The sequence below is a fragment of the Varroa jacobsoni genome, unplaced genomic scaffold, assembly GCF_002532875.2.
Source record: "Varroa jacobsoni isolate VJ856 unplaced genomic scaffold, vjacob_1.0 scaffold_1386, whole genome shotgun sequence".
Lineage (NCBI taxonomy): Eukaryota > Metazoa > Arthropoda > Arachnida > Mesostigmata > Varroidae > Varroa > Varroa jacobsoni.
The window spans coordinates 295418-308175 of NW_019214288.1; the positions used below are offsets into that span (position 1 = coordinate 295418).

The following is a 12758-nucleotide window of genomic DNA, read 5'->3' on the forward strand; positions in this document are numbered from 1 at the left end:
ACAGCGTAGGAACGACGCACTCATCCCTTTCACACAATGTGTGTAAATATATACATCGTAACTGGGAAATCACTGCTGTTTCCTGTTCCTTATTTTTCGATTCCCTGGCAAAGTTTCAGACCCCCTGGACCGATCTCCGGGTCAACATTTGGCTAAATATGTACGATGATAATAGCAAAGACACAACAAGAACTCGTGGAGGTCGTCGGACGGATCAAATGAAAGCTAGCCATGGTCGTAGCGGCAGGAACAAGGGCGTTTATTTAGTAATGTTTTGCCAATCTCGGCCACGTAAATGGACAGATGTCTTTAGAACTAGTTTGGTAGCACTCTATTAGATAACCGGAATACACTAAGAAATTCGAAACAGGCAATGCTTTTAGAGAAACTCTACTGCCTCAAGCGCCCTTGTCGAGTATTAAATCGCGTCAAATGGTGCCTTTTTGTATCTAGCGGAACTGACAAGAGACGACTAAAGGGCGATGCATTGCAAAGCTACAAACATTCACAGGAATAAATCAAGCAATTATGAAAGCAGGGTTGTTGACTGTTTTTTATCGAACGTTACCGACAACCGCTACCAGCAAGTATAGCTAGTACATCGGCAGACCAGTATTGTTTCAGTGTTGTTTACTGGGCAGGACAAGTAAGCCATCATTCTATGTTTTAGCCTAATATTATTATAATAACTAAAATTATTCCGCCACTGGAACTATAAACAAGGACTAGCCAGATAGTTAAGGCAGCAGACAATTAATGGACGTGTGAAGGAAACAACAAGCCAGAGTGGGTTATAACGACGAGGGAGGATCGTCAGTGCTATCCAAGCTGTGTGCCCTGTTGATTGACCGGGTGCAAAATTCTCCGCCGAGAAAAATAATTCATTCGCTGTCTTTTTTGGGGATTATTTAAGTGGATTTTTATCCAGCTGACACTAGAGGTCAGAGCGGACACGTTTATAACTTTATTCTTCCGAAAAATGTTGATCGAAATAGAGAACGATAACTCACTACGCGGCAGTTTCAAGAATCCTTCGGAAAGAATGGAAAGTGCCGTAGATTGTCTTACTTCACATGGCTTAACAGCGAGGACACCGACAGGATTCCTAAAAACATTAAACAACTAAAGGACAAAAAACTCGTGTAGAAGTGGTCGTATCTTACAACGGAATCTTACATATTATGGGCGTAAAAAATGACAGACGCGGCGGGCTTCCATATAGAAGGAATTCTGACAAGGCTTTGCAAAATCCCTTGAAACACGATATAGTGTGAATATAGAGATTCAGTGCCGTTGAGGATATCCAAAAAAACATACATGACTAAACTCAAGGTAATCAAAGGTTAGGAAGCCCTAGGCCCAAATTTGGATACTACCAGTAGGGACATATGGAACGGAATATGAAAATTTTACCAGGCTCGCATAAAATTAGGGTGAAGCAAAGGAAAATTAAAGTCACTGAAAAATTGTTGAATCGACCAACACGCTGAACTAAGAAAAAACTAAGGGCACATATATCCACAGCTACGAACACAACAAAAGACAGCTTGCGAAGGGTCGCTCCAGCAGCCAAGTAAACTCGAGTCGATAACAAGAACATGAAACAAAAATCAATAAGTATTAAAAAATTGTAAATAAAAACTTAGTGGGACGGGTTAGGAGAGGAAATAGCTGATGGTAAAATGTCTGTAGATGGGATCCCTCTCTAGGACAATCGGTGGAGTTAATTTGTCACTACATATTATGGTACGGCGCACAGCTTTGTCATTATTTGGGTCTTCGTTTGAGAAGTCATTACGAAAGGTGAAAGTGTAATTCGATGTGGCGTTAACCTGTTCATCCGTCGATTTTATAATAATAATATAAATAAAGTTAAACAGTTAACAGTGCAGAGGCTACTATGCCTACAGTACTAGGCCTACAGAACTACAGTTCGACAGATTCATATGAAAGGGGGTTATTTATCAAATCAAGCAAGAGATGACTTCGGTAAATCTCGGTAAACAAAATGAAAAGGCAAAAATACGGTTTAACTCTGCAATATCGTCAGTCCGGATAAGACTAAAGCCAACTACATACGGGAGATCGCCAGACGTGTATCTGTGTTACGGTGATGGTTTAGTGGGCAACGTATTTGCTTGCTAATTATTAAAGACTCGTTGTGGTCTAGGTTCGAATCTGGGCATGGACACACGCCGTTTCGTGCTGTGGGCCAGCGGTCTGATACCTAGAGTTCATGTCAGATGTAAAACTCTAAACAGTAAGAGACATGCCTACAAATTTTTCAGGTCCGATGCCTGTATGAACACATAACGTAGCGTTCTATATTACTTCGTTTTAACTTAACATGCCGTACATGACTAGATACAGAGAAGCCCCAACGAAGAACGAGGCTCATGAACGGACCTAAAATGTCGAACAACTTCTGGCAAAAATTCTGTAATGTTTGGATAAGTTGCAAACGCGTTATTCATTTGTTGTGGACTTACTTACAGCATCTATAATTCTTAGCAATTAATTTTTTCTTCGATAATGTACTTTATTTGCATAGTAAACAATTTAATAAAAACAAAGTGTTGTCTGACGCTTTTCTATTAAAGACAAAATGCAAAATTAACGTAATAACAACTGTTCGAATATTTCTGATTATGTAAAATTATAGTTAATGCTTTATAGTAGAAAAGAAGCACACTACGTCAGCTTGTATCCCGGACATCTTTTCTCAAATTCTACTATACTCATACGTACGTAAAATCCACTATATACGTTTAACGTTGAAACAAGCTATAGGGTTGATATGACCCTTGAACAAACGCCATTGTTGGACCTACTCGCAGAGTCGTCGATACGTCGGAATACGGCCAATTCTTGACCTACTAGTAAACGTTGCTAGGCGACAATAAACAGGACATTATATCTTTGCAAAATACACTGAAATTTTTAGGCGAACGTATAGTGTCAAATCGTGCAGAGATTTAATAAGGTACAAGACATAATTGTTGCTTATAATCCGTAGACAATTTTGTCATACAACTATTCCTAATAGCAGCAATAATGTAACCTTGTACATCTTACGCCTTTATAGAAACGCCACTTTTTCTTAGTAATAGTGAATTCTTTATTTCGACATAATTTCCATGTGTGGCAGTTTTATTATGAAGCGCTTCAAACGTTCGACAAAAACGCTAGCATCGGCATATAAAAAATCGGCATATTCTATGCTGGCCAATGGTCAGTGAATGATTTATATGTTACCATATCTAGTATATTAATGAAAGGGTGATGTATGTACGTTCGTTATGGGAAATGATTTAAAATGACCTTTGTCACAAAGTTATATCTTCTGGTCTTTGGAGACTTAGTCTATTGTCTATTTTATAATATAACGACAAAAGAAGCTATATTTTCTACACTGGCAAATTTTTTCTTCAAAACAATCAAAATCGGCCGCGTATTCTGATTTTAGATAACACTGGTAAAACAAATAACGTGTCAGAACGATGATACAGAACGAGTCAAGTTTAAACAAAGTTTAAGCCTGACTCATAGCAGCTGGTAGCAAAGACTTAATTCGGGCCAATATAAAAACCGCTTTCGCAACGCTACCAGTACTCAGCATTTAGAATAAGTCACTGCTCCTGTTATTAACTACTAAAATTTATAACGATTGTGTCACAAAGTTTGCCGTTATGAACCTCGTTCAGATGTTATGGAGAGGCTGCAAATGTGTGCAGATAGTAGCTACAGCCATGCAGGCCTATGGCCGTCTTCAGTGAGCCGTTGCTCGTCTAATTCAACATGCTGATTACTGTAAACCCTGTTTTGATAATCGGCTCAAATCCTCTTTCGGCTACTTCTAGCATTTGACTTTGGTGTCCAAAGCCGCTGGGCCGCTTCACTTTCTCTGTGAAATGTTCATTTGTTCGAATAAAGTGCCGGTCATTGATTAGGATCAACTGCGTTAACGCTCGCTGTACTTAGAGCCCAGATAAGGTACTCATCTTCAACGTCTGTACTTTTTCTTGTATCATTAGGCTAGCTAAGGAGAACGAAGTGAGGCTGACGGCCGGGAACAGCCGCGGCTATAAGAGAACGTCGGAGTCTATGTACCTAATTTTATCCATAAATGTTTCTATTTTTACATCGAGTATTAGCACTGAACATTATATCGGACGGCTGGTTTTCAGCTCGAAATGAAGTGTACCTATGTATGATTTCTAACCTAAACAACCTTGAGTAACCTAAAGTTTAGTAGGCAAACACATTACATCCAAATCACCAAAAGGACACTTTCGTCCTGCCACTTTCAGTTCAGCCCTATGGGCTGTATAAGGCGCGTAACAAACGAGATAACAATCACAATAGAGCTTTTTCTCGGTAGCGACTGGCGGCGACTACTCTAACCATACGCTTCCGGTGTTTGCCCACTCAGATCGAGTTCTCTACACTAGTTTTGCTTGTGCTTCTCCTTATAGGCCAATCTCAAGCGATGGATCCTTCTGTGTAGACGCCTATGTTACTATTTGCTCTGACTACTTGAGAAAATGCTGTGGATAAAACTAGGCTGTCTCGAGGTCAATCGAACCAAACGTTTCCTTTGGTTTGTTCGTCTGACTGATAAAAAACGAAGTCCAGCGTACCGTGGTAGTAAGCCCGGGTCGTGATAAAAGCGACGTACGTTTTTCGGCCTTGAAAGTTTCGTTGACTGGTGCTAGATAGATTGTGCGGATCGACCTGCATCCAAATCTACGTGAAAAGCTTTTGGTAAAATGGATACAACCCCCAAAATAACTCAGAATAACAACGATAATGCTTTAAATCCAACAATTGATATTGACGGTTTAATTTCGAAGTTACTTGAGGTGCGGGATACGATGCCCGGCAAAGGTGTTCAGCTCGAAGAAGCAGAGGTACGTTGGTAATACAGATGGCACGTTTCATTGGAGAAGTACAATAAACTACAACTGCAATGTCACCAATATTTAATATCGATCGCAATGAGCCCTTTTGATAGGCTGGTGAGCGGCAATGATTTTACCTTTCGAAATATCGTTTTGACTTTTGGGATTCATTCTCGCGCGGTTGTTCGATGTTGCTGTTTGAAACAGGTAGAACGATTGTGTCATATCACGCGCGAAACTTTCTTGGCAGAGAGTATTCTACTCGAGGTAGAGGCTCCACTTCAGATCTGTGGTGATGTACATGGTCAGTTTCACGATCTTCTACAAATTTTCAACGTCGGAGGGTATCCGCCTGAGAAAAGCTACCTCTTTCTTGGTATGTTTTTTACGACGAGGCATTTTATACATCATTTCAAAAAATTTTCCGCTCGATATACTTCTGTGCGTATTATGTAACAGCAATTCATTGGATTAAAGCACTATCATCGTAAATGAAAACTGGACTTCCTTTTAGTACTCTCGTCTTTCAGATTGCTAAACCTCTGACGCTAGGGGGCTGATCGTCTACATTTCACCAATGTAACATGTAGTTAGTTAATAAAACAAAGAATATGTATTTGGGAGGTACTTGACGAATCCTCGAAAACGATACCTTGATATATATATTAGATGTATTACTTTTATTGCTAATTCACTGAAGCCAGCGTTTTTCGACAGCTATGCCTGTGTTTACATACCATACGATATAGATATTTGTTATTATTAACAAGATTATTTTCAGACCACATCTAATAACAGGTGTTTCTATTTCGAATAAGAGCATCAGCTCACTCCCGAACTGATCCGGTAGAGTCACCGAAGACTTTTCTGTACGACGGGATTCTTTCGCTAGTGGGCAGTCTCTTGTCCGTGGTAACGGTGTGCTCCCGGCGGAATTTTTCCTGATAGTAGTTGTGTAAAATGTCTCTAGAGTACACTGCACATGTTTCAGTCGGATTGAGCTCGTGAGAAAGCTATCTTTCCATCTTCAGCATTTGAGTTTTGAGAACGTACAATATGTACTATAGGGAATCTTACGGTAAGCCAACAGGAAAGATACTATCCAGTTCTTATTTCGCTCACTGTAAATTATTTTTGCGTTTGAAGTACTGAAGTCCTTTTAGGTTGCGCATCCCGGATGTTGATTGCGCTGATAACAAGCTATTCTGCTCAAAGTCCAATGTTTTCAGCAGTCTTCGATGGACTGCGCTAACGACCTCTCGAGAAACAACAACTTAATATTTCGTCACCAAGTAATACATCGTCGTTGTTCTCAAATAACGTCCAATTAAGTTATAAACGCCGATAAGTAAACAATTCGAAATGCCCAATCCATTAAAATGGCCCGGATAAGCTAGGTACATATGTTGTGGGCTTGGATTACGCACTTTTACAGCGTACCGCTACGTTTAATCTACATTGCAAGACATTGAAGCCATTAATGAAATACAAAGTAGATATCCGAAATATATTAAACCTTAACGTGTTGTTTTTTACGCCTTTTGTTATTTTTATTACTATTTTTCTACCAGCGATGGCCGCATGCTCATATATACCATAGAAATGCATCCCATAATCGTTTGGGGTTCAGCAGCTGCGTGTGGCAAGCAGTGAGGCTTGAATTTTCTCATGAGTAAACAGTAAGAATAGGGAGCCAGTTGTTAGTAAACCAATATCTGCCATAAAAAAGGAAGTTTTTTTTCTTACCAAAAATTATACGGACACGGCTGCTTGTCTTCGTCTAGTAGTGGATCGGCACTCACGTCGCTGACAAAGTGAATGACCTTCTAACCTTTGATTCCATCATAACTTTCTAGGTCCCCTTTTAGTTATCAGCAGCGCCATCCTGATACATTCACGCCTCGATGGGTTTTATATGTGCTAAAGTAACATCCATTTGACCCACGACGTTTGATTCAATAACACATTCAGGTGACTATGTTGATCGAGGTAAACACAGTATGGAGACGATTGTGCTTCTCTTTTGCTACAAAGTTAAATATCCTCGTCAGGTCCAGCTACTGCGCGGTAATCATGAAGCTGCGTCTATATCGCGTCTATACGGATTTTATGATGAATGCAAACGTCGGTAGGTAGAAATCAATGTCGACACTGAATATATGGCATCGTCATATAGGCCATGTTAACGCGTTTAGATCTGTTGAAGTTTATTGGTTGCATTTGTGGTACTGAGCAAGGTTAGACGAGACAAAGTCGTTTAAGCAGATTGTAGAGATCATAATTTATTAACTGAATTTCCTATACCAATTTACCATCTTGTTTTTCCCAAGTTTGCATCGAGCAAAATTGATGTCCTGGCGTGTACCTTGCACGCTGGCTATGTTAATAACGTCCTTAGTTGAGAATCAATATTGTGCAATGAGGCTGGAAGCGTTCTTCTCTTCATGGCCCTCAACGTTTTATCTCTCTATTGAAATCCTAGAGAACCTGATTTTAAGATCTATAGCATCATTTTTATGATCGATGGCCGACTTTCGAATTGGGTATGATATATACATCTGCAATCTGTTGTTACAAATGTCGTTTTGAGCTGTATTTTTTTTATCTAGATTGTCTTATTTCATCACCTGTACTTGACCAATATGCCTGTCAGAGTCCGTCCGTCCGTCGGCCGACCGATTTTTTTTCTGCCAATTTCAGCGAGCGACAAAGTGCGCATCAGTTTTTCGAGTATGGCTTTTCTCGCAGTTGAATGGTTTTCCTTTAAGTAGAACCGTTTTCTCCGACACATTCGTAGGCTGTACCAATGATAAATGCTATAGAATTTATTATATATAAATTAGATATAAAGAAATATATATTTTTTCGACACGATAACTAGGACCTTTAAAATATCCTTTGTATTTTACAAATGTCCGATTTAGCGCTACCATGTCGTATTTTGATGAGGTTAATATTGTTTTTTCAGTTCAGACTTAAGGATTCTATAATTACAATCCAAAATACGAATTCCACTGCAGAATTAGTAATTACGTACCACTGTACATTACATACTAGAACATTTTCGTCCTATCGTTCACAGTTTTTAGGTGGCGGTTGGTTTAGGTAGCACAATCATTGGAAAAATAACGTTTTATTTTTTACAAACGTTTTTAATGAACGTTCATTGCAGTTACAGTGTGAAGTTATGGAAGACGTTTACAGAATGTTTCAATTGTATGCCTGTAGCTGCTATTGTCGATGAAAAGGTACGGAGGAACTCAGCTCAGTGAAGTGTCAACAATTTTAGGTTAATCAATGAAACATGTAGTCGCCGGTGATTTTTTTTAATGTATTGGTTTAAAAAGTGCGTTTTTTTACCGTACATCCTGAACTATGTTTTGAGCATTTTCATCCGAAAAGTTCCATGAAAACCCGACGTTCGCTCTCACCAAGAGTGATCAATTACTAAATTGCTTTTATTGATATTTTTACCGAATTTCTATATTTTTAGGTGAAAGTAAAATAGCGAGACGATGTTTGGCCTTATGTTCTCCGAAGCCATATTTTATTTTTTTTTTAAATATTTTTTATATATATAATACAAACATTTTCAATTAATTGATACAAGATATTGTGACGCTCTCAATCGTCGATCTACACCGTGTCTTAGTCGTAAAGTATTTTAACCCTTATTGCAATTCTTGACACAGACATCGGAAGATTAGATACGCATAGGTATCTGGAGTAACGTACGTTTTAATACTCTGCAGAATGCCAATTAACATTTCCATTATACTTCTCTGAAATATGGATAGGTCACCTTAAACAACAGGCTAGCGGGAATACTTTATTTGCAAAAACATGCTTTTTTCTAAAGCATGGCTTTGTTTATAAGCGTGTAGATGGCATCACATACTGTAGCTAACATTTGAATTCAGATCCAATTTTTTTTTCAACTACTCTACAATGAAACGCAGATATTCTGTTGTCACGGCGGCCTTTCGCCAGAGTTGCTTTCGATGGAACAAATTCGGAAGATCCGTCGGCCTGTAGATGTACCTGATTCGGGCCTCCTATGCGACCTCCTTTGGTCTGATCCTGATAAGGATATCATCGGCTGGGCAGATAACGATCGCGGCGTTTCCGTCGTTTTCGGTTAGTGTTTTTATCGTATTGCAGAATTATATAGTTGCTTATACAGTTCGTAGTACTCATATGCTGTTCTTCATACGGAATGTTCTCGTTAGTACACCGATCAGAAGGTGTGTGGTGATAATGCTACTGCAAAATTGTCTCCTCTCGACCAAATCATTCGGGGTTATCCTCAGCCTCTTTAAATAAAGCACAAGCCTAGCGAACTTACTAAATTGGGAAATAGATAGTTTCAGGCCGATAGTTTGTATCAGCCTCAAACTACCGATTATAGCTAGTTCATAACTTTGTTATTTTCATTTATAATGAAAGATCTATAATGATTTTTGAACCGAGACCCAAGTTTCCGACTAATTTTTAGTTTTGGCGACTGAGGTTACTTGATTGCATCCATAAATCTGTAGGCGAGTGATATCCAACAGTGCCTTTAAGCACTGCTTGACACCGTTCGTGCTGAGCAGAATGCGTCCCTGCCACACGTATCCGTAAGAGGCTAACACAATACCAATTGAACGTCACAGGAACACGCTGTTGGACACTCAACGTAAATAATCCAAGCATGCTAACTGAAGTTGAAGTATGAATTTTCAGATTGCTAGATACGGATTCGACGTTCCATTAGCGAAGCACGATACGCTGTTATCTTGCAGTACAGACTGCGTATACAGCCAGGAGTATAATGTATTAAAAGCATCAATGCTATCAATCAAGCAAAAAGATTAGCATTAATTCAACGATAAGTCCAACGAAACATCATGTAACTAGGTTTTATGTAGTTTATTCCGTATTTTTAATGAAGTAGCATGATTTTTCGTTTTAATCCATTACGATCAAGCACTATTAAGATTATAGGGTATAGAATCTACATTACGCCACACGTAGTGCGTAAGTTAGTACGACCACGGGCATCAATTCAGCTTGCTGTCGTTGACGATGTTTGCTAGGCATCCGCATATTTCACAACAGCGCTAACGTATGACAACACACTTTTCCAGGTAGTAACATTATCGAAGATTTTCTCAATAAACAGGATATGGAACTTATATGCAGGGGCCATCAGGTAAATTCCATGACCTTATTCGGTATCGAATGAAGTCCTGTTTTGTTCTGCCCTTTGGTACACACTTTCACAAACAAATGAATTTGTCTATTCGTATTTTATGCAACAGGTTGTGGAGGATGGATATGAGTTTTTCTGTAAAAGAAAGCTTATCACCCTTTTTTCTGCCCCCAACTACTGCGGGTATTTCGACAACGCCGCAGCCTTTATGGTAGGTAGCATACCTTCTCACAACTGAGGCTATAGACAAATCTCTAAGTAAGAGTATCCTCAAGTGGTCGTTGCATTGCTCACATGCACAGCGTTTAATAGTAATAAGGATAGATAAGTAGAACCGGTAGGGCGGAAAATTAATCTAAAGAGTCTTGATTCTTTATAAATAGATAACTAATGTACCGATCATAATAATACGATAATTAGACAAGAATGCGCTAATGATCCCTATTTGTTTCAGGTGGTAGACCAAAATCTCTGCTGTCGGCTAAAAATCCTGCGCGCTCGAAGAAAGAAGGCTATTAAGAAGACTTGATAATTCAAGAGGCTTTTGCCTTTAGTGTAAAAGTGACGACCTGCCACAGCTGCTGCTTATATTACGACAATCACTGTTCTTTCCTTTCTCTAATTGTAGTCAACATCCAAAGCGAAAAACTAACACAACAAAGATTATTACAGGCTAGCACTTTTGTTTGTTTTGTTTGTAGCAGGTTTGTTGCATGAGAGAGGAGACACCTCTCCGTGTGCATATATCCGGGGTCATTCTGTAACGAGCACTATTCGCCAATAAACATTGTCTGCTCACCTATATTCTTAGACCAAGCTCTTCTTGCGAGTATTCGCCTAACAGAACCAAACTAGCTAAACCTAACAATTTTTTTCTAGGAACAGGAACTCGCTAACACGCAGGCATGCAGGGCGGTACATTCATCCTGTATGTAGGCCTTCATTGTACGATCGTGTCACGTTCACTAGACGAAAACACAGATGGAATCATATTGAAGGGTTAACGTATTTTGTGCACATAAGTGCTATTATACGTTATCGTCTGCAACCTTCAACGGCCTTGCATTCTCCGAGAATGTTCGCTGGTTTTAGTATTAGTAGTAGAAGTAACAGAAATTTTTACCTGCTATCCTTATGGCACCCAGATTCTGCTACTCCCTGAATATTACCGCCTTTCAAAGATACCGAACTCGGCGTCCATTGGCTTCCGCTGAATTCTGTTTCAGGCGAAGTTATTAGCGGTAGTTTCGACAATCTACAGCTGCTATAATTTTTATCGACATTTAAGGCACATGCACAGCAAGCAATCAGCGCCTTGTTTTTCACTAACCTGAGATTTTAAGTGTAAAGGGTAGTTTCTTATAAATGCTACGCATCGGCCTACAATTTTTACATCAATAGCCAGTCAACAAATATAATATTTGAGTCAACTAACCATGTGTCGTGCAAGAATTAACGTCAATCATTCAAAAGGATCCTACCGAACGTTCTGTTGCTATTAACACCGCAGCGCGCTACGCTGGAGTTCCCCTGTGGGGTATCCACAATGTTCGTTTACTTAGTCCACGTGACGACGGTCATATCAACGAGCTCGCTTGTGAATCACCCATTCTGCACTGCACCTGTTACTTTCAGACGTCTCTCCAATCAATAACCTTTTACGGAAGCCCACTGAATGATATCAGGCTACAGACGATTTGTGTAAGAATGTTTTCGTGAATTTGCATATATATAGTTTTGTTGGCTTATAGTACTGGTAAGTGTACTATGTGGCCCTTCAGCGAACAAAAGTTACTTTCTACGACGTAACTCGTAAGCATCCTTGGGGCTATAATGGTCCGTTATTAAAATATGTTTCATCGAAAATACCAATCAAACATGAATTGAATATCATGAAAACGGTAGGAAGAATTAAAATGAATTTATACGTTTAGACAGTGCTATTGTATAATATAATATTGTAAGCGCTCGATACGGTCACATTTGAATGTAGCATCTGTAAACAACGGACCGCTTCTCAAGTTTATTCCTTAATAATTAAACCGTATTTCATCGATACGTCAAAAACCGGGACGTATATTATTTTGTCTATGGGGCAAAATCAAGTGGTACGTCGGATTGTTTCGATCAACAAGACTTTTGCATGAGTCTGTTATTCACCCTGGTCGCTTTTACTAAAGTCGTAAAATAGATTGAGAAAACGGCACGATCGTCTACTTCAGCCTCTGTTTACTGACGCAATTAAGAAGATATGTGCATGTTTCTCAGCGATTTGCTGTCTAAAGGCTCATCCGTATATATCCGTCATGCGGAGCAACCCTCACTTTGAAAATCCAGCTCATTCATCCCTTCGAAAATCGCTCGAGAGTACCGTAGTTTACATTGACATTTTCAGGATAGACCTTAGATTTGGACAACTGAATTCGTTTTGTTTACGTTTAAACGTCTAGCCCTTATGGACGTTGCTTGTATTAGGGGCCGTGTTTTCTTGTTCTGACGTGCACGTATGCGCCGATCGTCAGATTTCGCTACGGCTTGCGTTCTAGCATTGAAAGCCGATTTTTCAGATGAGACAGTGACGAGAGCGCTTTGAAGCTAAATGAAGCGCCTTTGTACGTTTATTCCCTCACGCGTTCTCATGCATTTCATACATAAAATTAATA

At 39.4% G+C, this 12758-nt stretch overlaps 1 protein-coding gene across 2 annotated transcripts; it reads left to right on the forward strand.

Annotated features, from left to right (window-relative positions):
* Positions 1–4436: 4436 nt before the first annotated feature.
* Positions 4437–10884, forward strand: LOC111269452 (serine/threonine-protein phosphatase PP1-gamma catalytic subunit B). Of its 2 annotated transcripts, XM_022849058.2 has the most exons (8): positions 4443–4910; positions 5109–5277; positions 6873–7029; positions 8074–8149; positions 8861–9038; positions 10031–10095; positions 10205–10306; positions 10550–10884. In XM_022849058.2, exons 1-8 carry the CDS (start codon positions 4770–4772, stop codon positions 10622–10624), a joined length of 963 nt encoding a protein of 320 aa, XP_022704793.1. In that variant the 5' UTR covers positions 4443–4769; the 3' UTR covers positions 10625–10884. The 2 variants fall into 2 exon arrangements, with proteins under 2 accessions (XP_022704794.1, XP_022704793.1); XM_022849059.2 differs by lacking the exon at positions 10205–10306 and having other exon boundaries at positions 4437–4910.
* The last annotated feature ends 1874 nt before the right edge of the window (positions 10885–12758 follow it).